The 24,104-nt window shown below is 36.4% G+C and overlaps 1 protein-coding gene and 1 long non-coding RNA gene across 5 annotated transcripts in view; one reads left to right on the top strand and one right to left on the bottom strand.

Annotated features, from left to right (window-relative positions):
* Window positions 1-17,267, bottom strand: part of NUF2 (NUF2 component of NDC80 kinetochore complex) — a 30,662-nt gene extending 13,395 nt beyond the window's left edge. Inside the window, exons 1-10 of one of the 4 annotated variants that reach the window (XM_068538342.1) lie at window positions 17,154-17,267; window positions 14,378-14,495; window positions 13,570-13,712; window positions 12,296-12,370; window positions 11,238-11,314; window positions 10,664-10,725; window positions 4,042-4,139; window positions 2,766-2,839; window positions 1,306-1,402; window positions 351-413 (exon numbers count right to left, since the gene is read on the bottom strand). In XM_068538342.1, the coding sequence (XP_068394443.1) occupies window positions 351-413; window positions 1,306-1,402; window positions 2,766-2,839; window positions 4,042-4,139; window positions 10,664-10,725; window positions 11,238-11,314; window positions 12,296-12,370; window positions 13,570-13,692 (669 nt within the window). In that variant the 5' untranslated portion in view covers window positions 13,693-13,712; window positions 14,378-14,495; window positions 17,154-17,267. Of the gene's footprint in view, window positions 1-350; window positions 414-1,305; window positions 1,403-2,765; window positions 2,840-4,041; window positions 4,140-10,663; window positions 10,726-11,237; window positions 11,315-12,295; window positions 12,371-13,569; window positions 13,713-14,377; window positions 14,496-16,885; window positions 16,982-17,017; window positions 17,116-17,153 lie in introns of those variants that run through there. The other 3 variants (XM_068538341.1, XM_068538345.1, XM_068538344.1) reach the window with 3 other exon arrangements.
* Window positions 17,268-17,499: 232 nt separating this feature from the next.
* Window positions 17,500-21,804, top strand: LOC137762796 (uncharacterized). Its single transcript, XR_011073618.1, has 3 exons — window positions 17,500-17,613; window positions 18,769-19,138; window positions 20,250-21,804. It is a non-coding gene; the product is annotated as an uncharacterized lncRNA (long non-coding RNA).
* Window positions 21,805-24,104: the final 2,300 nt, after the last annotated feature.

Below are 24,104 nucleotides of genomic sequence, written 5' to 3'. Positions count from 1 at the left end.
TATTTACACTATATTGTAAAATGAGAAAAAAGCAGGTTTGAGACATGTAGAGTGTAATATCATTTATGTAGAATTACACATATATGTGTATATTTGCACAGAGAAATGTAATCTATGACATGTATCTGCATGGTGAGCTTTCAGGTGATTTTCACTTCTGTCATACATTTTTGTGTTTCCATATTTTTTAAAACAATAGTCATCTATTATATTTAAATTGGAAAAAGTTAAATTAGTTTCACTTTAAGGGAAAAAGAGAGAAACATTTAACAATAATAACACACAGTTAAAATACTCCTCCAAACAAAAGATTCAAACCTTAAATGCTAGTTAAATGAAAAGATGCTTACCAAACGCTTGGTTTTCTCTGAAATATCTGACTTCTTTTGTGAATTTCCCTCTTGCAGCACTATCTAGGGAAAGAAGCAAACAACTGTTTTATAATGATTCAAAACAGATTTAAATTTAGTCAATGCTTTTTAATAAAATAAAAGTAAGAAAGGAGATGAATTAAATGGATTAGACCAGATAATCTCAAACTTTCTGTTCATTATGACCTTAAGGACAAAAGAAACACCTAACAGTTCCTTTATTAAGTAGTTAAATCCAAATAACTGAATAAGTATTTATGTCCTAATAACTTAGTAGCCCTTTAAAAAAGGAATACATACAAATTGAAAGAAAAATACTATTTTTATTTTATTCTTAAACAGCCACAACTACTTCCAAATTGGATGTGTGTACTGCAAAAATTGGGCACTGCACAAATTCACACATCTTATAATCATTGGACACAGACGATTCTTATTTTCCTGTTGCACGATGATTTTCACATAGCACTTGCTTTTTATCATGGCAAAAGCCAAAAACCCATGTTCACAAAGATACGAAAGGAAGGTAACGTGAGTTCATGTTGAAACTGTGAACTACCTTGAGCTAGAAAAGTTCAAGCAGTGTATGACAGATGCTGAATGTTGTTTCCCTTTAAAATTTAAAATATCCTGAAGCACCCTTGAGAGTATGCTGCAGTATCCAGGGTGCCTCAGCATACAGTTTGGAAACATCAGGTTTAGACACAAAAAAATCTTAAAAAATTCTAGTCAATAAGATAGCATATACCTTTGACAACATCAATAAATAATCATGGTTTGACCTGGACAACAGAAGTATATATCTGTTATAAGGTGCACAAATGGACACAGCGATATACCCCATTTCTTTAGTAAATTGAAAGCAATGTGATCTTAGCTCCTCCACATCTCCAAAAAAACTTTAAAAAAGTTTAAGGTGTCCAACAACAGATACCGTTTTTTGACGAAACTCTTGATTCAGCGATTGCTGCAGCTCCTGAATATCATCTGAAAGCTGCTTGAACTCTGCTTGCTCTTCAACTGGAACAGAACTGAACACAGCAAAATAAATTAAAATAACATATATCAAGTTCTTAACCTTGAAAGAACAAAAACAGTCTCTGCTCTCCAATAACTTAAATGAAAAAAACTATCTGCTTTCATGTTTATGAGTTCTCATTCTTCCAAATGACAGTAATTTAAAATCCATGATCTGGCTGGCCTCTACTACAAAGAGAAAATAAAAATCAGAGGAGCTCCTTCAACTTCCTGCCACCAAATCTCTGTGCGGACTCATCTGCATACATTCCTACCCTTTCTAACTCCACTCCTAATTTTAGTGTTGATTCCTCCACCTCTGCTCTGGCCCTCATTTTCTCACATCTCTCTCCTGTATCACCCATTTCTTTTGCTCTCCTAATCCTTCCTAACAGCACTTACACATGTTTCAGTCTCTTCCATGTGAATGTGCTCAACTTTAGTTTTTAAAACATGGTGTAGAATTGTTACTTTAATTTTCATTTCCTTGACTGCTATTGAGTTTAACAATCTTTACGTATTTTTAATTAGCTATTTGCACTTAATCCTCTGTAAATTCCCTGTTTATAGCCTTTGCCCATTTTTCTATTATCTTTTTTCCTATCAGTTTGTAGGAGTTCTTTGTAGATTAAGAATATTACATGGCCTTTGTTATTAGAGATAGTAAGGCTTCGCTGCATATGTTGCAAATATTCTCTTCCAGGTTGTCATTTCTCTTTTGACGTGGTTTATGGTGAATTTACCATGTTAAATTTTAATATCTGCCTCCTACTCCCAGTCTTTTCAGCTTACTGCTGTCTCTAAAGGCAATTTATGCCAGGGCAGGCTAAAAAAGAGCTCTCACCTGAAACGGAAAAATCCAAAGACATCAACATATTAGAAGGGATAAAAAAATCCTTTTGTTCAAAATCAATATATACAAAGCCAAGAAATCATAACCCTTGAATGATTCCTTCTCCTATCTGACCTTTGAGTCAAAAAACAAAACAAAACAAAACAAAACAGCAAACCTCTGTGGAAGGAATAAAAATTTTAACAGAATTAACTGATCTGAAGGAAAAAAGAGAATCCTGTCAGTAACTGCTCACCTACGTAAGATAAATACCACTAGATATAATTTAGGAGAGTAAGTTAATGGCTTTAAACATGTCTGGCTGATGCACTAACAACAAAAAAGAAGTAAAAGAGTAAATTATGCACTAAAAGTTAGAAAGAAGAAAAGCTAGTTTTTCTTTTTCAAAAAAGGTAAACTTAAACACTCTGCTATTTAATAAGGAAGATAAAAGAGATGAAGTAGACTGTAGACTGTAAAATACTACTTACATTCATTTTGCATTTTGAAATTGCATTTATTTTATTTGTAAATCTCCTACTTACTCAAGTCTCTCCAATTTCATTATTGCCTCCTGGTGTGCAGTATTTAACTGCTGCATTTTGTCCACAGAAGATTTCTATTAAAGCAATTTTAACAATTTCATATTAGTGTTTTTCAACAAAATCAGAGACATGTTTAAAAAAGTATCTACCGGTACTGGCTACAAAATGCTTCCTCACTCCACAACTTTCACCATGAGAAATAAGAAATTTAAGAAAGAATTTGGCATTTACGACAAGTGACTTAGGAATTCCTTTACTTATTCAACACACAAATGCTGAGTTCTTACTACAGTCAGGCCCTGTGCTAGGTACCAGGAATAATTTCCAAGAAGACTAACTTGTAGTTCCTTGACGTAAGTAGTTCAGTCTCCTTGACAAGTCAGAAAAACGAATATAAAACTACAAAACAACTTGTCATAGAACTGAATATAATGACATCCAATCCAACTTGGGCAATGGCTGGGAAGGTGTATCGCAGAGGGTTCACAGAAATCATAGCTGTCTGAGCCATGTCTTAAAAAAATGAAGCGAAATTAGCCAAACAAAGTTGTGTGTTTGTATGTGTCGGCACATACATCTGTACACTTTGGAGAGTATGTGATGTTTAGGTGGTATAAGCTGAACATGATTTGTACAAGGAAATATTTATCAGTGTAGCTCAGTCACTAAAGGCCTAATTCTCTGGTGTTACTCCGGTGCTTTTCTAAAAGCATGGTACCCTCAAGCTGAGGACAGATGGGAACAAATCACACAGATGACCCATAATCTTTCCAAATTCCCTAAATTGTTGATGAAATGAGTTTCTAGCAGTTAAAGTGATTTACTTGAACTGAATCTTATAATGCAATGCTGAGTAAGCATGATACATAGAACAAAACACCTAATTAGGCCATTATTTAGAAAGCAAATATAAACGTCAAATATCTCAATTATTTAAAGAACACTACATTATCTATTAAACTTCAAAGAAGAGGAATGGGTTATCACTATTCTCTTCTCTTACATTTCCTAATAAAGGAAAAGGAGTCTCAGCTACAAAATTAAAACAAAAACCCCAGCTTCTCCCTAATGATACCAAATATAGAAGAAAATCTCATTCTGAGATCAGCTTACTAAAATCTGCAATTTCATATGAATATAATATTGATATGTAAATTTAATTCTAATGGCCATAAAACAATTAGGTATCTGTGACAACCATTTCAAAACAGATTAGTGGTGCATAAATGATGTTATTGATCTGGTATGTGACCCAAAAAATTCACTTAAATCTTACATATTGCCAAAGAAACTCCATGTATGTCTCACGGCATGCTTCTCTGAAGTGAATAAAGTTGATAATGCCACTTAAAAACCGGCTTGTCCGTTTTGCCTCTAAAATAGAAAGACTCCTTAAATAAATCTTTGAAACAATATAATATAAAAGTGAAAATTTATCCTTTTTCCACCATATATTCCGCTCATAGTTACAGAACAAAAATGTGTGTATGCTAATTAACCAAAGTGAAGAACTTCTGCTCTAACTTGATGATCAGAATTATCTTAACCAAAAAAAAAAGTACTTCGACCATGAAAGAACAACAGAGACCAGATTTACTACCCCATCTTAAACAACCAGAAAACCAGACAAAATATATAAAACAACAAATTTTAGACACTGAACAACAAGCAATATAGGACAGCAATCCACAAGAGAAGTAAAATGAGGTGAACCCTATTAATGAATGCACTAGCCCACCACTTAAGGGAATTTTCAGGCTGTACCCCAGGGAGGTAGAATATAAACAGAACTCATGGTTCTGCTGAGTCATGAAGATAGAGTTTAGAGTTTGGAGAGAACAAAGCAACTATAATTTTTAGAGTCTGAAGAGGCCAAGGCAACTAAAATTTATAAAAACTCTATCTTCTTGATTCAGCCTTTGAATTCTTTCAGCCTATGAATATATTCTATAAATATATTCCATTTGTTCAGGAAGGTAGAGAAAAGCATTAGCATTATAAGGAGAGAAAGGGAAAACCTGAATCAAATTTTACAGTTGAAAAATAAAATACCTGAAATGAAAAATGCACTAGATAGGATTAGACCTACAGATGAAAGGATTAGTGAAACTGAAGACATAGCAATAAAAGCTATCTAAAATGAAGGCCAGAGAGAAAAAAAAGAATAGAGAACTTATGAACTGAGGGACAATATCAAGCAGCATAACAAATGTGTAATTGGAGTCCTACAAAAAGGAATGGCAGAAAAAACTTTTATAAAATAGCTAAATATTTTCCAAATTTGATAGAAACTATAAACATATCCAAGGAAGTGAGCAAATCTAAGTGGGGGTAAAAAAATAAAATAAAATAAAATCCCCAAACACACATTATAATCAAATTGCTGAAAATGTGTGATAAAGAGAAAGTCTTATTAAAAACAGACAGACAGGGACTTCCCTGGTGGCGCAGTGGTTAATAATCCGCCTGCCAATGCTGGGGACACGGGTTCGAGCCCTAGTCTGGGAAGATCCCACATGCCGCGGAGCAACTAAGCCTGTGCGCCACAACTACTGAGCCTGCGCTCTAGAGCCCGCGAGCCACAACTACTGAGCCTGTGTGCTGCAACTACTGAAGCCCAAGCACCTAGAGCCTGTGCTCCACAACAAGAGAAGCCACCACAATGAGAATCCCACGCACCACAACAAAGAGTAGCCCCCGCTCGCCGCAACTTGAGAAAGCCCACGCACAGCAACGAAGACCCAACGCAGCCAAAAATTAAATAAATAAATAAATTTATTAAAAAAAACAAACAAACAGCCAGAAATGAGGAGAACCAAGAGAGAATAACTCCAGGTTGAGTAAGCAAGTGGTTTAGATTATCAACTTTCATATAGGAACGGCTGATGATGCCTTGGACTCACATGACACAGGGAACTGGAACTGAGATCGCTACTAGATGTGGGACTCTAGAAAGGCTACATCCTTAGAGAAAAGGTAGATTCAGGAAAGAAAAATTTCTCATAACAGTGCAGGGAAATGACAAAGTTACTAGTGGCTCAGCCTTTTCTCTAGTAAGGAAATAGTCTCCTCTGAGAATTCTAAACCTTGGGCTCATTGCCATATGGGTTTTTGGTTTAAATTAAACTATATATTTGATCCAAGAACTATCGAAATTAGGAATTAAGATAAAAAGTGGTCTTTAGCCTATGATAATCCTGGAATAACTTCCAAAAGCAAAAGATATCTCAGGAGGGATATGGCCTCAACCCCAGAAGCCAAAGAAGCACAGGACTATCCTGCTGAAGATGAGCTTAAATTTATAATCCAAAATGCATGTGCGCGTGTACACACGTGCGTGTGCACACACACATGAAACCATCTATAATCAGTCTGTAGGACACAGCTAAAGCAGGGCTAAAGGGAAATTTATTAGCACTAAACACCTATATTAGGAAAGAAGAAAGATCTCAAACTGATGGCCTCAGCTTCTAACCTTTAAAAAACTAGGAGAAAAAAAAAAAAGAAGAGCAAACCCAAAGCAAGCATGAAAAAAGAAGGAATAACAATAGCACAAAAACCCAATAAAACAGAAAATAGAAATAAAATACATAAAAATCAGTGAGACAAAAATCTAGTTCTTTTAAAAGCTCAACAAAATTGATAAACCTCTAGCCAGACTGATCAGGGAAAAATAAAAGAGTGAAAAAACAGATTACTAATGTCAGAATGAGAGACGGGACATCACTACTAACCCCAAAGACTATTAAAATGATACGGGAAAATTAGGAGCAACTTTATGTTAATAAATTTGCCCATTTAAATGAAATGGATAAACTTGCTGAAAAAGGTAGCCTACAAAAGCTCATTCAGTAGCTCTGGGAATAAACAAACAGCATAGCCCTTTATTTATTAAAAAAAAAAATTGAATTATTAATTAATTTAAAACCTTCTCACAGAGAAAACTCCAGTCCCAGATGGATTTACTGGTGAATTCTACCAAACATTTAATGAAGAAATAACACAAATTTTACAAAACTATTCCTGGACATGAAAGAGGGAATCTTTTTAAACTCATCCTAAGAGGCCAGCAATACCCTGATATCCAAAGTCTGTCACTGCAGTAAAATTACAAAAAAATTACAGACCAATAGCCCTCATGAACATCATCACAAAAACACAACAAAATATTAGCAAATCAAATCCAGCAATATATTAAAAAACATAATGCATCATAATCAAATGGGGTTCATCCTGAATACAAAGTTGGTTTAACATTCAAAAATCAAACAATGTAATCCACTAGACTGAAAAAGAGAAACCATTTGATTTTCTCACTAGATGCAGAAAAGCAATTTAAAACAAGTCAATACCCATTCATGAAACAAACTAGGAATAGAAGTTGCTTACCCTGATAAAGGCAATCTAAGAAAATCCTAAAACTAACATTATACTTACTGGTGAAAGCCTAAATGCTTTCCCCTTAAGATCAGGAACAAGACAATGATGCCTGCTCTCACCATTTTAATTCAACATTACGCTAGAAGTCCTAGCCACTGCAGAAGGAAAGACAAATAAGTAAAATACATCTAGACTGGAAAAGAAGTAAAACTGTCTTTGTTCTCAAACAATATGATTGTCCGTGTAGAAAACCCTAAGGAATCTATTTTAAAGAATCTACTAGAAATAAGGTCAATATATAAAAATCAATTGTTTCTCTACACTAGCAATAACCAATCAATCAGAAATTTAAACTAAAAGAAGTTTACAATATCACTTAAAATTGAAGTACTTAGGGATAAATTTATCAAAAAGTATATGACCTGTACTCTGAAAATTATAAAACACTGTTGTGAAAAATTAAAGACAACCTAAATAAATGGAGGGATATACACATGGATTAGAAGACCCAATATTATCAAGTTGTCAATTATCCCCCAAATGAACTACACATTCAAAGTAATCTCAGTCAAAATTCCAGTAGGCTATGGGGAGTGGAGGGGGGTTGAAAGTGACAGGCTGATTCTAAAATTTATATGGAAATACAAAAGACCAGAAAAACTAAAACAATTTTGAAAAAGTGAACAAAGTTGCAGGACTTCCACTCCCTGATTTCAAGACTTACTATAGAGATAAAGTAATCAAGGTAGTATGGTTGGTGTAAGGACAGACATATAGATCAATGGAGCAAAGAGTGAAGCCAGAAATATACTCATATATATATATGATCATTGACTTTTTAAAACAGAATTCTTAGAGCACTTTAGTTCACAGAAAAATTGAGCAGAAAGTAGTTTCCATATACGCTATGTCCCTGTACACGCACAGCCTACTCCACTATCAACATCCCACACCTGAGTGGTATATATGTTACAAAAGATGATCCTACACTGACACATCATTATCAGCCAAAGACCATAGTTCATATTAGAGTTCACTCTTGGAGTTGCACATTCTATGGGTTTTGACAAATGTATAATGACACGTATCCACCATTACAGTATCATACACAATAGTTTCACTGCCCTAAAAATCCTCTGTGCCCTGGTTATCCATTCTTCCCTCCCTCTAGTCCCTGGCAAACAATGATCTTTTTACTATCTTTATAAGTTTTGCCTTTTCCAGATTGTCATAATTGGAATGGTACTGTAAACAGCCTTTGTAGATTGATTTCTTACACTTAGTAATATGCATTTAAGATTCCTGCATGTCTTTTCATTGCTTGATAACTCATTTCTTTATAGCACTGAATATATTCCCCTGTCTGGATGTACTAGTTCATCCATTCATCTACTGAAGGACATCTTGGATGCTTCTAAATTTTGGCAATTATGAATAAAGCTGCAACAAATATCTGTTTGCAGGTTTTTGTGTGGACATGAGCTTTCAACACGTTTGGGTAAATACCAAAGAGCATGACTACTGGATCATACAGTAAGAATACATTCAGTCTTGTAAGAAACTGAAAAGTGTCTTCCAAGGTCACTATACCATTTTGCATTCCCACAAGCAGTGAATGAGAGTTCCTGTTGCTCCATATCCTCATGAGCATTTGGTATTGTCAGTGTTTTAGATTTTTGCCATTCTAACAGATGTACAGTGGTTAATCAATTACTTTTGACCAAAGTGCCAGGGTAATTCAATGGGGAATGGATAATCTTTTCAATGAATGGTGCTAGAATAATTTTATAACCATATGCATAAAGGAAAAAAAATGAACCTTGACCTATGCCTCAGATGATATACAAAAATTCAGGCATTAAACAATAATAGCTGAAACTACAATACGCTTACAGCAAAATATAGGATAAAATTTAGCCAAATAAATCCTTAAGGCCAAGATTTCTTGGTAGAACACAAAAAATAGTTTTATGAATGACAAAAGAAAAACAATGATCAATTAGAATATCCTAAATTGAAATATATTTTGCTTTGAAAAGACACAGTTATGAAATTAAAAAGGCAAGCAACAGACCAAGAGAAGATACTTTCATAACACATACCTGATAAACTACTTGTTTCCAAAATATCTGAAGAAGCCTTCCAACTCAATTTAATTTTTAAAAAGTAGGTAAATGATTCAAATAGACACTTCACCAAAGACATATGGATAGCAAATAAGCATATGAAAATATGCTCATTATTATCTAGTCATCAGGGAGATGTGAATTAAAACCATGAGATACAACTAGACAGCCTCTAGCATGTCAAATTAAAAACCTACAATATCAAGTCCAGGGAGGATGTGGAGCAATTGAAACTATCACATATTGCTAGTGGTAATGCACTAGCTTCATGATACAGCCACTTTGAAGAACAGTTTGGCAGTTTCTTAAAAAGCTAAGCATATACTTACAACGTGAACCAGAATTTCTACTTCTAGTACTTACCCAGAGAAATGAAAACATGTGCATACAAAGATTTGTACACTAACGTTCACAGCAACTTTATTCACAATGGCCAAAAGCTGGAAACAATTCAAATGTCTATCAACTGGACAATGGATAAACAAATTGTGGTATATACTTATGATACACTACTATTCCAAAATGAAAGAAACAAAGTACTAGTAAATGCAATAACATGGACAAATCTCAAAAGCATTATGCTAAGTTAAAGAAGCCAGACACAAAAGACTACAGACTATATGCTTTCATTTACATGAAGTTCTGAAAAGTCAAAAAATTATAGTGATAAAAAGCAGATCAGTGATTGCAGGTAAAAGGGGGTGACCAAAGGAAACTGACTTCAAACGGATGTGAGAGACCTTTGCGGGGGTCATGATTGTGGCACTGGTTATATAACTGTATATATTTGTTAAGATTTACTCAATTAAAATTTAAAATTGGTGAACTTTTGTGTAAATTATATGTCAATAAACAACAACAAAAAAAGGAGGAGATCCAAAAGAGGATAAAAACAAATTTTTAAATAGCACACCAAATATCTTCCAACATAAGATAACCTGATATATAAATACAAAAGGGTCAAATGAATAAACGGACACAAAGTTAGGAGAATTTTACATTTTAATATAATATCATGACTATTATCAGTGCTAAAAGGTACTTTCTCCATGGTAAAAAGTAATTACTACAGTTGATAAAACTGGTATAATTAACCCACTATGCAACATCATAGCTTGCATATTATTTGTATTCATATTCTCAAATTTACAGGATATTTTTCAAATGTAAGGAGTTAAAAAAAACTAATCAGAAAAACAGCTTTTCTGTGGCTTTACAAAGGAAAAATTTCCAATAATAGGATATGAAAAAATCCATCCTTGAGAATCAGATATACTTTCTAAATCCAAGTTCCTTGAAGTCTTTTCTCTTTATTTTTTCACATTTATTGATGGAAAGGTAAAATGTTAGATTGAAGCCAAACGTTAAAAATTGTTTTAAATTCTCACTTACTTGGATATAGAATATCAGCAATCTCGAAGTCATTCACCCGACAGATGGGCAGAAATGAGTCCCTTGAAGATAAAGTGGAGCAAGCATATTGAAAAGTGTACTGTGAATTACATACTAAGCCAAAGGGCATAAACATCTTATTTTCAAAAAGATTTCTGGATATATTTCTCAATGTCAAAGGACCAAGTCAGAAGTCTACTACAATATATAATCCTACAGCACTGAAATCTACTTTTTCTGCATATTACACAAATATTCATGTAATACCAAGGTATCGTTACAGATTCTAATAAACAACCCACAATCTTTGAGGTACTAGGACTCTCCAAGAATGCAAAACCCTCCAACAATTTTAGACTCACAATATCTTAATACATCAATTGAATGAACTGAAGTTGCCACAGGTGGAGGCAGTTAGCTGTGTTTGCTGAAAGTGTACAATTTTGGATATTTATGGGATGGAGTGGAAAGAAAAATAGTAGAAATTCCCTCCCAAAGAAAATCATGTCTTTAAGAAAGCTGAATGTAATGTACATACGAATGTGGACTAAGAAAATAATGACTCTTTACTCACAAATGAATAAACAGATTGCTGACTGGTAAGAAGCCTTCCATTATATGTGGATACATGACTTCAGAGTTCACTGGCATCTAAATGAAATAAACCAGAAAATCGAAGTTACACATTGATTAGACAAAATGAGAAAAATCTTCAACCTCAAGAAATCTTAATCATAGATTACAATCAAAATATATTAACTTATTATCATTAATTTAAAACAAACAAGCAAACAATACAGATCCTGCCACAAAACTAGAGTTGTCATTAATATTAATAATGCTAGGTTCACAGTCAGTGCTCAATAAAGACTTTTTAAATGAATTAAAAAATAAAGGGGTTATACTCAAATAAAGATGTCAAAAAAAAATAAAGGGGTAATGGTTAGCATTTACAAAATATCAGGTACTATGCTAAGCATTTTCAATATATTATTTCTTAATTTTTATAACCACAGTAGGACAGAGTACTATCCCTATTTTATAGACAAAGAAACTAAGCTTTAGCAAGGTTTCGTAGCAAATAAGTGACAAACCCTTTGATTTTTAAATAATATATAATATTGGTGAGACTCTACAGATATAACATTTTTGTACATCTTCAGATGATGCCCTGATGATTTAACAACAACAGCAAAAAAAGATTAAGAAAAGTAATCTTCCTACTAGAAATACCTAATTTGCTAAAAGCTCAATTGCCTTATTTCAATTGTTTTCAATCTTAGTGCGTATCTCCTACTCTAATTTGGGAGTCCTTCCTGAGAAGAGAACAGTATCTGTAAAGACTTTGTTGTTGCTTACTATAGTCTCTGAAGACAAACTGTAAATCTGTCAATAACTGCATAGCATCAATAACTTGTGTCATTTAGGTCTTTAGTAATAGTTTTCATCTTACTAAAGCTATCAGTATAGGCCATTATTATGCCTAAGATTCCCGTGTAAGTGACATTAATTTTAAATAAGCCTTGATTTTGTTAAAAATAAAGTCAAGAACTTCCCATCCTGAAAACCAGTACTCAATGTGAACATGAGAAATGCAGCAAAAAACATAATTTTGCCTCATCTTAAACCCACCATGTAAAAATGCTCCAGTCGAATTCCATATACTATCTGTAAAGCTCTCATGTAGATCATATGCAAGACTTCAGGCTACAATAGAAAAATAACTTTTAATACTCTGTTGCACCACTATCCCCATTACTGTCCAATATTATAGTAAATGGATACAAAGAAGAAAAGAGTCATAACATTACTCCAATCCCCTTGAAATATTTCTTAATTTTTCCAAATTTTAAAACACCTTATATATTTACCAGTTTGCTCACATGTGATAAGTGTCAATAAGATCAGTTGTTTAAGCTTATATACAGAATGTTAGCAAGTATATTCAAATCCAGTCCAGGCAATCTATCCACATTAGGGAATGGAAGATGGGTTAGTCTTTCAAAACAGGTTGTCAGACATATGACAAAAATAATGAGGGTGTATTTTTTTAAAAAGAACATGGGAAACCTTGTTTGATGCCTCAGATGTTAAGGTTAAGATGCCTTAGCTGTTAAAGTGACTACTATGATCCAGGAGGTATAAATTTAATAGGATAGTATGGGATTTTTAACTTTTATCTTCTAAATCAGTGGTTCCCAAATGCTGGCCTATAAGAACCTGTTCTCATCCATATACAAGTTCATTTATTCTGAGATTATTTGTTCTATTTTAAAGAATTAGAGGCATCAATATCAAAAAGTTTAAGTTCTACATCATTAAACCAGGTTTTATTATGTTATCACTTCAAGATGAACACAGGAAACTGGAAGGAGACTTTGGGATTTTCTGTGACACATGAATAGTTCTTTTTTGCATTTAATAACTAAAGATATAAAGAACACTTTCTGTCAAAACAAGTCAATTCCCCCTTGGGGCATAATGCAAGAAAATTAATCTGTAAGCTTCCAAAGAAGACTGTTTCTAAGCACTTTTTCTGATTGGAAACCACTTGGAGTTAAGTTCCTTCAAGCTTTACCAATAAATGATACCCTCAGACCACTACTCCGATAATAAAAAGTTTAATATACTTTAATATGCCTATGGTTTAGAAGCTTTTTTTTTCAGGGCGGAGGGAGAAAACAACCATATTAAAGATTTGAATTCCTAATGGGAATGTAGAAGTCGCCCCACATATAAACTTAATGTTATTTTAAAATTACACTAGGTGAGAGAGTTCCTCTGGATTAAAATGACTAGCCTATATCAAATAGTAATATACATGCCTTTCTCCACATTCTATAGACCTAGTAGTTTAATTTCTTTTCAAATAACATTAACCACATGCAAACACGATCACATTTTACCTTGGGATTTGGAGAAAGATCATTCTTGGAGAGGTTTTTACCATCAGCTCCTGTTAAGATTTTGTTTCGAATATGAACCACAATTTCAGCTACATTATATCTGGGGAAAGACAAAGTTTCCATCTTGGGAGTCTCCTGTTAGTCTGAAGGAATTGAAAACAAAAATCAGAAACATGGCACAACAGGCAGTTTTCATTATCTAGAAGCTGATAAACATAAGGACAAAATTAACAACCCAAGGTTGAACTATATTCATAGTAGTGTTAACTACCATTAAATCATCAAACATCCTAGTAAGATAACATTAAAGACAAACATATATATATATATAGATATATATCTATATATCTATATATATATATATATATCCTAAAATAACTTTTATTCTAAAGCAACACAGTCATTTTCTAGTTTTCCTAATGCTGTTTTCTTTCATATGGGAAAGAAGACAGGTTGAACAGACAGATGAGAAACGTCTTTAAATCTGGGGGGGCACAGAGTTTAATAAGATCTATCCTGAGAATTAATCCTCAAAGCAAGATATATAGGCAACACTATCAGCAGAATCTATACACAAACAACAGCAAAACAGCATAAATAATAAAACTGTACTCTGATTTAACATTCTATTCAATGTACACACAGTGAGATGATTAATAAGGTTTGAGATGTAAGTAGGAAGAGAAAGAAAAAAAAACAACTGTAATTGGCAGGAATTCCAATCACCAGAGTGAGAACTTGAAAAATAAAATAAAATAAAACAAAAAACCACTTCCCCTAATGTCCTTAGATAGTAAAATATTCCCACCTGTGTTCTCCTAGAGCAGTAGTTCTCACAACTTTGGAGACACTTTTGGTTGTCAGGACTAGAGTGAGGACGCTACTGGAATCTGGTGGGTAGCAGGCCCAGCATGTTGCTAAACATCCTGCAATGCAAAAGGGGGCCAATCAACAGCGAAGAATTATTCAGTTCAAAATGTCAATAATGCTGAGGTTAAGAAATCCTACCCTACAGCTAGCACTGAACTCTGTTATAATACTTGCCACAGTGTATTGTGATAATGTTTATAGAACTCTGGCACTGCATTGTGAGCCAACAGTAAGCTAAGACACTTTCATTTTCTCCATATCTCTAGCTATGCCTAACAGAATAGCAATAGTAATAGAAGCAGCAGCAACAGAAGCCACTTTCTCCACCACTCAGTTAACAATACTTGGTTCATTACTTACGGATCTCCTACTCTCTAGGGAATCAGTGTGAGCCCAGAGATCCAAAGTGAATACACTCACTTTTGCAAACAAACTGAAATGACCCACAATTCTGGAAATCTATTTCTTTAGGCTCCTAATGTTTCTCCGAATGTTAGGGTTAAAAGGCAGCTTTGGCAACTTTAACCACTGACAAATGCAGGAAGCCATTCTAAAAGACAATTAACAAATAACTTCTCAGTCCTGCTTAAACACTTGCAAACATCACAGAATTCACTGTCTCAGGGAAACTTTCTGTCTACCTTAGTATGTCTCTAATAATCAGATAACTCTCTCTCATACTGTGTAGAAATATGTTTGTTGTAACTCTTACCTTCTGGTCCTACTTCTTGTCATTGCAACTACATAGAATATATTAATCCTTGTTTTTATGACTCCACTTTGAAAAACGTGAAGAAAGCTATCATATCTCTGCTTAGCCCTGTCTTGTCTAAGGTAAGTATAATTTAAGAATAGCCACTCCTTTTATGACTTTGTTTTAGAAAGTTTACCATTCTACTCACTTTCCTCTGAAACTGTTTTGTCAATGTCTTCTTAAAGTGTAATGCTCAAATTGAACACAATACTCCAGATATGGTCTGCTTAGGGCAGAATATCAACACAGTTGATGATGGTCACTGCTGATCTTGTGCTACTATAACACTTATTGACAAATATATATATGTGTGTGTGATTGACTGAAACTCCCAGAACTTCTTCAACATAGCCCGCTTCTCCATGACTTCTTACGTGACTTCATAGCCAACAAGCCAGGACTTCTCCATGTTCTTTTTACATAATTGATTATTTGAAACTTAAGCAAGGATTTGCATTTCCTAGTATTGAATTTCCCATTATTCCTATTTCCTATTATTGAACTTTGTAATTTGCATTTCCTATCATTGAATTTCCTATTATTCCTATTTCCTATTATTGAATTTCATAATTCCAAGCTTTCCTTCTACAGCCAGAATCTTTTTGGATCCAGATTCTGACACCCCATATATTATATGTCATTTTCAACATAAATATGCATTCTATATTTTCACCTAAGTCATAGATTTAAAAATCATCAATTGCCCAAAGACTGCAGAAAAAGTCAACTTTCCAAAACAAACTATATCTGGATCAGAGATGATCACAATAGAGAAAGAGGTGTAAAATATCTTCATTAATTATTATCGCACATCCCTCTCTTCTAAAGTCTTGCACACTGTGCTATCAGATGAATCTGTATAGAACACCAAATGCATCATGTAACATCTTTACAAAAATACTTTAATTACTCATCCTACCCACCACATCAAATAACCTCATGAATTTTCTGTTACAAGTTAGTCTCCTTCAAGACGTTTCCCAAACTTCCAATGTTTCCTTTTGGAACCACCTCCCATATCCAATTTCTATCTTTCTTTGATAGTACAACTTCAGTTCCAATTCATTCATGTGTGTGTGTAGAGAGGGAGGGAGAGCCGGACAGAGGAGAGGGAGAGAAAAGGACGGAGGGGAGAGAGGGGGAGAGAGGCCTTCCAATACAGTTTGAGCTCTGGTGGGATAAAGTATATAAATGACCTAGTATATGTAAAGTGACCCTCAGATCGCCTACCAAGTAGCAGGCATTTACTACTAATTACCCCTCCGTTCCTCATTTATTTGCAACACCACGATCCTGTGCACAGTAGGTATTGAAAGAATACCGATTAAATTTCAGACACTTCATTTTTCTAAAATAAACTAGATCGTGGAAATCAAACTCCCAGGAAGCAGAGGCTAAACAAAAACAAAGAGAAAAGACTCCCAACCTCAAAAAATTAAGTAAAAAGTTTCCTGAACTCATTCAGGGAAAATGATCGTGCCACGCATGCAAAGCGCCACGCATACACCGCTCTCTTCCTCTGACTTTTGGATTAAGCATGATATTTTTGCCTTTTGATTTTTGGGTTTGACTTTGGTTAAGCGATGTTTGAGCAACGGAGACTTGTCTACAAAGACAGTGGACCAGCATCTGCAACCCCATAACCTTCTCAATAACTGGGTTAAAAATATACAAATACAAGATTTAACTGACCAGCTGCACCTCAAGTTTCTTTTCCCGTAGTCTATGCTGTACCAGCAAACACCCATTCGTTTCGTAGGAACTGGGCTCAGGTTGTTTGGGGGACTAAAATCCAATAAAAACGACCTATGAGCTTTCCCCTACCTCCCAGGGGCTGGCTTCTCCAGCCTCCTACCCAGCTCTATGCGTAACGAAAACACTGCCAGGCTCCGGCTGGCTGCTCCGGAGCGAGAGGGCGCACTCAGTCTCGCGTCCTCTGTCCGAGAGTGTCTACGCTCACCTACCGCACCAGCCGCCCACAGGAAGGCTGCGAGTCCGCGGAGCAGCTACAGGCGAACTCAAAAATCAGCAAACACCGACCGTTGTCTCTTTTCAAACCTGCCGCCTCCTACTGGAAGTCCCGCCCCATTCCGCCCCGCCCACTTCCTGCGCTCCGCCGCGCCGGGTGCCGGTTGGGCTCAAAAGACACGAGACGGCTGGTGCTGGAGTTGCGAGAGAGGACGCCGGGCTCCGAGCGGAACTATTTTTCGCGGAGTTGGCGTCTAGTCGGACCTAAATTCCGCAGGAAACGGGAGCGCCGCGGTTTGGGGGAGGAGTCCGGGGCTGGTACGAAGTTCCGCGAGACCTTTGAACAGTTTTGGCGTCCGAGGTGAAGAGCGAAAGTGAATAGAGGGTTTCTGGAAACGAGCTAAACTCAAGGGGCCAAGGGAAGGAGGACGTGGGGCTCTCAGTGGGGCAGGGTAAGTCACAGAGTCTCAGAGTAATAACACCGATATTTTTTGAGCGTTGATTGAGACACCAGGTTCTGTGTTGGATGCTTATAGGCATTATCTCATTTAGGCTTCATGAAAAAGGGAAAGGGGGCTAATAGATACTATCATCAAATGAGGGATTAAATCAGGGATATTGTGCAACTAGCCCAAAGCTGTGCGCAGTAGTTCACAAGTAGCATAACCAGGATTTGGACACAGATCATCTGATTCTGCGTTGGTGAGCCTAACTTCAAAAGGTGGGAGCAGTCTTAACAGTTCATCTGGTCAAATCCTTTCACATTTACAGGCAAGAAACCTGGGGCTCAGAAGTGATTTGTTTCCACTTGTATAGTAAGTGGCACTATCTAGTGTAGAACCCGTGTCCTTTGTTCTCCCTCCCTTCATTCATTCATCCCTATACAGGAGCCAGGCACTCCCGGTGCTAACAACATTGAACTGTTCCCCAAATTTGCACGTCCCGGAGTGAATTGGATTCTTCAGATGATGTGTGGCACTTCATACATGATCACAAGTCTGGGTCTTGCAGCAGAAGATACGACTGGCCTAATTGTCGGGGGGGGGGATCATTTAGTTTTATTATGGCTTGGAGCTCTAGAAGCCGTAATAGGACTTGCTTCTGACTGCAGCGTACAGTATTATCTAGTGAGGGTGGTGTATTGGGTGGGAAGTCTGCACTGAATCAAGTGAAAAATAATACTGGAAAGACTGTATTGAAAGTACACAAATTCTGGTGCTTTGTTGTAGGGGGGTGGTGGAGTCTATACCTATTGATATAGAAATTTATACCGATTTGAAATAAAAATACATTTCATATTCAGTAGTTTAGGGCTTCCTTTTCCCTTTTCTATGTCCACTTACTGATGTAATTCTCAAGAGTCAGAATCTAGTAAAATTCAAAAGTGAGTTAGAAAATAGATTTTTTAAAAAATACTTGGAGTGAGGAGAGGAGAGAAAAAAGACCTTTCTCATTGGCACTTACCAAATCAAACTGATTACTTGTGCATGTACATACTCCACTAGGCGGTATCTTCTTAGAGGCAGGGTAAAGGACCATAGTTAGCATAATGGCTGAGAGCTCAGCTCTTGAGTCAGAAAGAGCTGGGCTTAAATCCCTCATCACAGGGCTTCCCTGGTGGCGCAGTGGTTAAGAATCTGCCTGCCAACCCAGGGGACACTGGTTCGAGCCCTGGTCCGGGAAGATCCCACATGCCGCAGAGCAGCTAAGACTGTGTGCCACAGCTACTGAGCCTGCGCTCTAGAGCCCGCGAGCCATGACTACTGAGTCCGCGTGCCACAGCTACTGAAGCCTGCGCACTTAGAGCCTGTGCTCCCCAACAAGAGAAGCTACCACAATGAGAAGCCTGCGCACCACAACGAAGAGTAGCCCCTGTTCACTGCAACGAGAGAAAGCCCGCACGCAGCAACGAAGACCCAATGCAGCCAAAAAAAAAAAAATCCCTCATCACACTGCTTACTATCTGTATGGACTCAGGCAAGTTGTTTAACCTAAGTAAACTGGTTTATGCATCTTTAAAGTAGCGATAATATTTTATAGGGTGTCATGAAGATTAAATGGATTCATTCAGGTAAAGTGTCTGGCAGAATTGTAAGCACTCGATAAGTATTACCTGTTATTTTGACTATTATTATTTATACATTGTCCTAGTAAAATATCTTGCAAATGGTAAGTGCTCGACAAATGCCTGAACCATTGTTAAGAGTCCAGACAAGGAAAGAGTGACCTATATGTAAACGAAGAATAGAATGGACCATATGGAGAGAGAAAAATGAGGTGAAGGAAGAGCAGGATGACTCTATTTACAATAAAATAATTGTTTATTTGGTGGATAATTTTACTGTAGATATGGCAAATTGATAGTTATATTAGAAGTAAAATTAAGAAAAAAACGAATGGGTATTTATTCAGATTGTCTCGATTATAAGGGTAGATCTGATTTTTCAAAATTCAGTTGTCTGTTACTGGTCATTGTGAAGTAGAGGGCAGAAATCCAGAAATCCCAACCTAAACTTTCTAGAGTTTTGTCATTATCCATAAAGACATTAACTACAGCAGAAAATTAGACTCCAGTACTCTTTATGGCTGTAGCATCTTTTTTCCCCTGGACCTATATACCTTCACATGCTCTGTATCTGCTCTTATATTTCATTTTCCCTGTCAGCTCTCCTCCCATTACCTCCCTTCCCAGCCTAGACTGCATGGTTTATCAACATCCAAACTCCCAGCATCCCTTGCCTCTGACCCCAGTGCCTGTCAAAATCCTAACCCTGAATCTGTCCCATAAATCCCCAGCTGAGCACCCTGGAGAAAATCACACAAAGTGATATACAACAGGTTCTTGGTCTGCAGCTTCAGCTCACCCCCAATTCTTGACACTCCTTTATCATTTGTCAGTTCCCTGTCTTATAACTTGCAGTGATTTCTCATAACTACCTTGCCATCCTCAGGTTCAACTTCTATTTTTATTTGAAGGTGACTAGAGTAGTGTAAAAGATATTTTTCAAGCACTTAACACACATTCACATGCATCTGCGACTTTTATGCCAGTTTCTTTTCTAATTTTAATTCCATGTTCCTTTTCTAGATTGCACTTCAGATCCTGAATGACAGACCTGTAAGGACTGAGCAGACCTTTGACTGACAAGATGGGATGCTCAGTGAGACCATGGCAGCCTGCAACTAGGACTTTATCTTTAATTCAGGTGGTGGTCCTGTGGTAGCTAGTGCTTTTGGTTAAAATTTTTAAAATCTTTTTTAAGTGACAGGAATTCCAAATTGTTGTTTCTGCTTTGTTTTAAGTGGGTCAGTGAGGATGAACAGTTGATTCACTTGGTCTAGTGTGGTAGGAATAGATGAAATACTCAGACTGGGTCCTACACCCTCCTTGCCATCAAGCACCCACTTATTTGAATATAGAGATTTCCCAGGGGCCACAGACATTTCCAGCAACCTTGTTCCCAGTTAATTGAGAAAATTCAAGCCATCATGCAGCACATTCCTTAACTTCCTGCCCACCCATTTCCCTTACCACCACATTTATCTGCCTCTCTCTTATTGATCTCAGAAGATGAATAGTGCCTACTCCTCCTGTGCTATTAATCAGTGCCACTTTCTAGACCTCTCTGCTACATTTTACACCATTAATCAGACCCTTCTTGAAACCTAAGTTCCTTTGCTTCTCTCCTGTGTCTTCTGCCTATCTCGTGCTTCTTAGGGGGCTCTTTCTCTGCCTGCCCTTTATACAGTGTAAGTTTCAACCTTGATTTTTCTTTTTTTTTGCATAAATCTTCTCCTTCAGAGTATCATCCATTCTCATTGTTTTAATCTATTTGCTTAAGGATCCAAAAACTACTGCTATCCCTGACTTCTTCCTTGAGATTCAGATTTTTATTTCCTTGCCTCCTAGATAGATGCATTTGGGAGGGCTCATGAGCCATTCAAATTCTAATTTATCCCTTTCTTTTTTTTCAACTGCCCAATCTATCTCACTGTTGCTTCGGGCCTTACAACCCTCACCTGCATCCCCCACTTTGTCTTCTAAGTAGCAGCCGTAATGATCAGTCTTAAATGTAAATCTGACTATTTCACTGGTCTGGTTAAACTTCTACAACCCCTCCCACCATCACCTCCAAGACAAAGTCCAACTCCATAACCTGCACCCTGGGACCTCCATGATCTTGCCACTGTTTATGTTTCCACTGTCATCTCCCATCATACCCACTGCCCATTCATGAAGCTGTTTTATACTTTGAGACCTTTTCTTATTCTTGTTGACTCCATCTGGACTGTCTTGATTTTCTTTGCCTGATCCCTACTTTCTTTACTTACTTTTCAGATGTCTTCTAAGAAGCCTTTCCCTAATCCACAGTCTGAACTAGTTGACTTTCCTTCTGACTTTCTAGGTATAGATTTATTCATTCAAAAAATATTTATTGAGCCTCTTATTTTATGCCAGACACTAAGCTAGGTACTGGAAGTATAATAATGAACAAGCATATGTGATAATAATCTAATAATTGACCTAACAGAGCTTATACTCTCATAGGGAAGGGAGACAAGTAATTAAAAAAAAAAAAAAATTGTGGTTTAGTCTGAGTGGCTCCATGCAGGAGACTAGCTAGAAACTGGCCAAGTTAAAAGGTGGAGGGCAAGAGAGGTAACAACCGTGAAGGCCCAGACATGAGAGGAGAGCACAGCCTAGGAACAGAGATTCTAGACACAGGGCTGGGAGGTAAAGAGGCACCAGATCATGAAGAGTATTACTAGTCATGTTAAGGCATTTGGACTTCTTCTTAAAAGTAATAAGACATTTAAAGGGTTTCAACAAGATTAGGTTTGTATTTAGGTGATGACTAGCTGCTGTGAGAAAATAGAATTGAAGAGTGGCAAGACTGAAGGAAGGAAAACCAGTTACGACCTCATTGTAGTAATCCAGGGGAAAGAAGATGGCAGCCTATACTAGGGTATTGCCAGCATGGATGGAAATAGATCCCACTGGAATTCAAGAAGTAGAAGTGGCAGGACTTGATGACTGAATTGGGAGGGCAGAGGTGAGAGAAGTCAAGAATGAGTTCCATAAACAAGTTTTAGTGAGGACCCTATTTGCTATCATATGTTCATGGTCTAGACGTCATTAGACATTGTAGATGCTTGATAAATATCTGCTGAGTGAGAGTTTTCTGGCTTGAGCCCCTAGATAAATGGGATGCCATTCTCTGATTTAGGAAATATAGAGGTGAACTCATTTTGGGAGGTGACTGGTGATTGAGTTTTGGACATGTCTAGCTCAAGATGCCTGTGGAAGATACACATGAAAATGATAGATACAATGCAATTGGGAGAGATCTCACGTGTATTCTTTGTATACTGAAAAAAAATAAAAGTTTATACTTTATTGAAATGATCAGTTTTGTGTCTGTCTCCACTATTGCACAGGGCTGATTCTAAATGACTTGATTCCCTAGCACCTAACGCTTGTGTCTAGCACAAACTGGGTACCCAGTCAGTGTTTGTTGTTGAATTGTGAGCTACTCCTTTTTAAACATGGTCCATCTAACAGGAGAAATTAGTAATAGTAGTAGCCTCTGAGGAGGGAGACTGGGGCTCAGAGTGAAAAGATTTTCTTTTTATTGAATATACTTTGGTTCTTTATACTTTTCCCCCATGTGCTTATATTTCCTATGAAAAATAAAAAGATGAGAAAGAAGTGTTCTATTTGTATGAACTTTAAACTGAAAACAGTACTCCAACTATGATCTGATTGGTATAGAGTAGAATAGTAATGATATCTGAGGTCATACTAGCTTTTTTTTAAATTTTTTTATTTATTTATTTTTGGCTGTGTTGGGTCTTCGTTTCTGTACGAGGGCTTTCTCTAGTTGCGGCAAGTGGGGGCCACTCTTCATCGCGGTGCGCGTGTCTCTCATTATCGCGGCCTCTCTTGTTGCGGAGCACAGACTCCAGATGCGCAGGCTCAGTAATTGTGCCTTACGGGCCTAGTTGCTCCGCGGCATGTGGGATCTTCCCAGACCAGGCCTCGAACCCGTGTCCCCTGCCTTGGCAGACAGATTCTCAACCACTGCGCCACCAGGGAAGCCCCATACTAGCATTTTTTGACCACATCACATTATCAGTTGGTTTACAAATTTGATGACTATCATTGATGCCATTGTTCAATTCACTTACACAAATAATTAATATTTATTCATGTCTTAAAAATAATGACTAACCATGAATAGCAGGCTAAAGTGAAATTATGAACACATACTTTATATTCAGGGCATCAAAAAATCTTTGAAACAATGTATCATGAGGTATAGGTAAAACCTACTAAAGCAAATGAGTATCATAGTTTTACATCTGCCTAACAGTTCATGTGAGAGGAAACAGTGTGCCTCTTTGACCTGGCACCTACCATTTATTGCTTGCCAACATTACAAGTAGTATCTAATATACAAAACCCTTATTTACAACTGTTGGAATATCCTTTACACGTCCTAACTGTAGTTAATTATGAATGAATAGGTAAAAATGCTTTTATATATTTGTGAATTGACATTTTAGTGTATAATTTTATTTAAAAGGTTGGGGTTATAGGTATACTGAAGATGCACTAATATTTAAAGTGGTAAATTCTAGTAACATTTTTATTTGCACAGCATATTCACTGGGTGGCGCTATTGTATTAATGTTAACCTTACACAATTTGGAAGTTCTGTTTCATTTTCTTTTACATAAGTAAATAGAATTAGAGTGTAAACATTGAACACAATGTTCTAGGTGGAAAAAATTGGATTCTGAATTTATTGGCTTTAAGATACATGTTTAGAGTTCAGGCTTAAGAAGACAAGCAGCATTGAATTCAAAGTAGCTGTCTGCTTTTTATTACCTTTTGATCATTCCAGACCTGTTAATCTACTTCATTCCTCAACTGTGTTCA

The sequence above is a fragment of the Eschrichtius robustus genome, chromosome 3, assembly GCF_028021215.1.
Source record: "Eschrichtius robustus isolate mEscRob2 chromosome 3, mEscRob2.pri, whole genome shotgun sequence".
In the NCBI taxonomy this organism is placed as follows: Eukaryota; Metazoa; Chordata; class Mammalia; order Artiodactyla; family Eschrichtiidae; genus Eschrichtius; species Eschrichtius robustus.
Note: the sequence above shows the minus strand (reverse complement) of the source record. Positions and strands in the feature narration are given on the sequence as shown.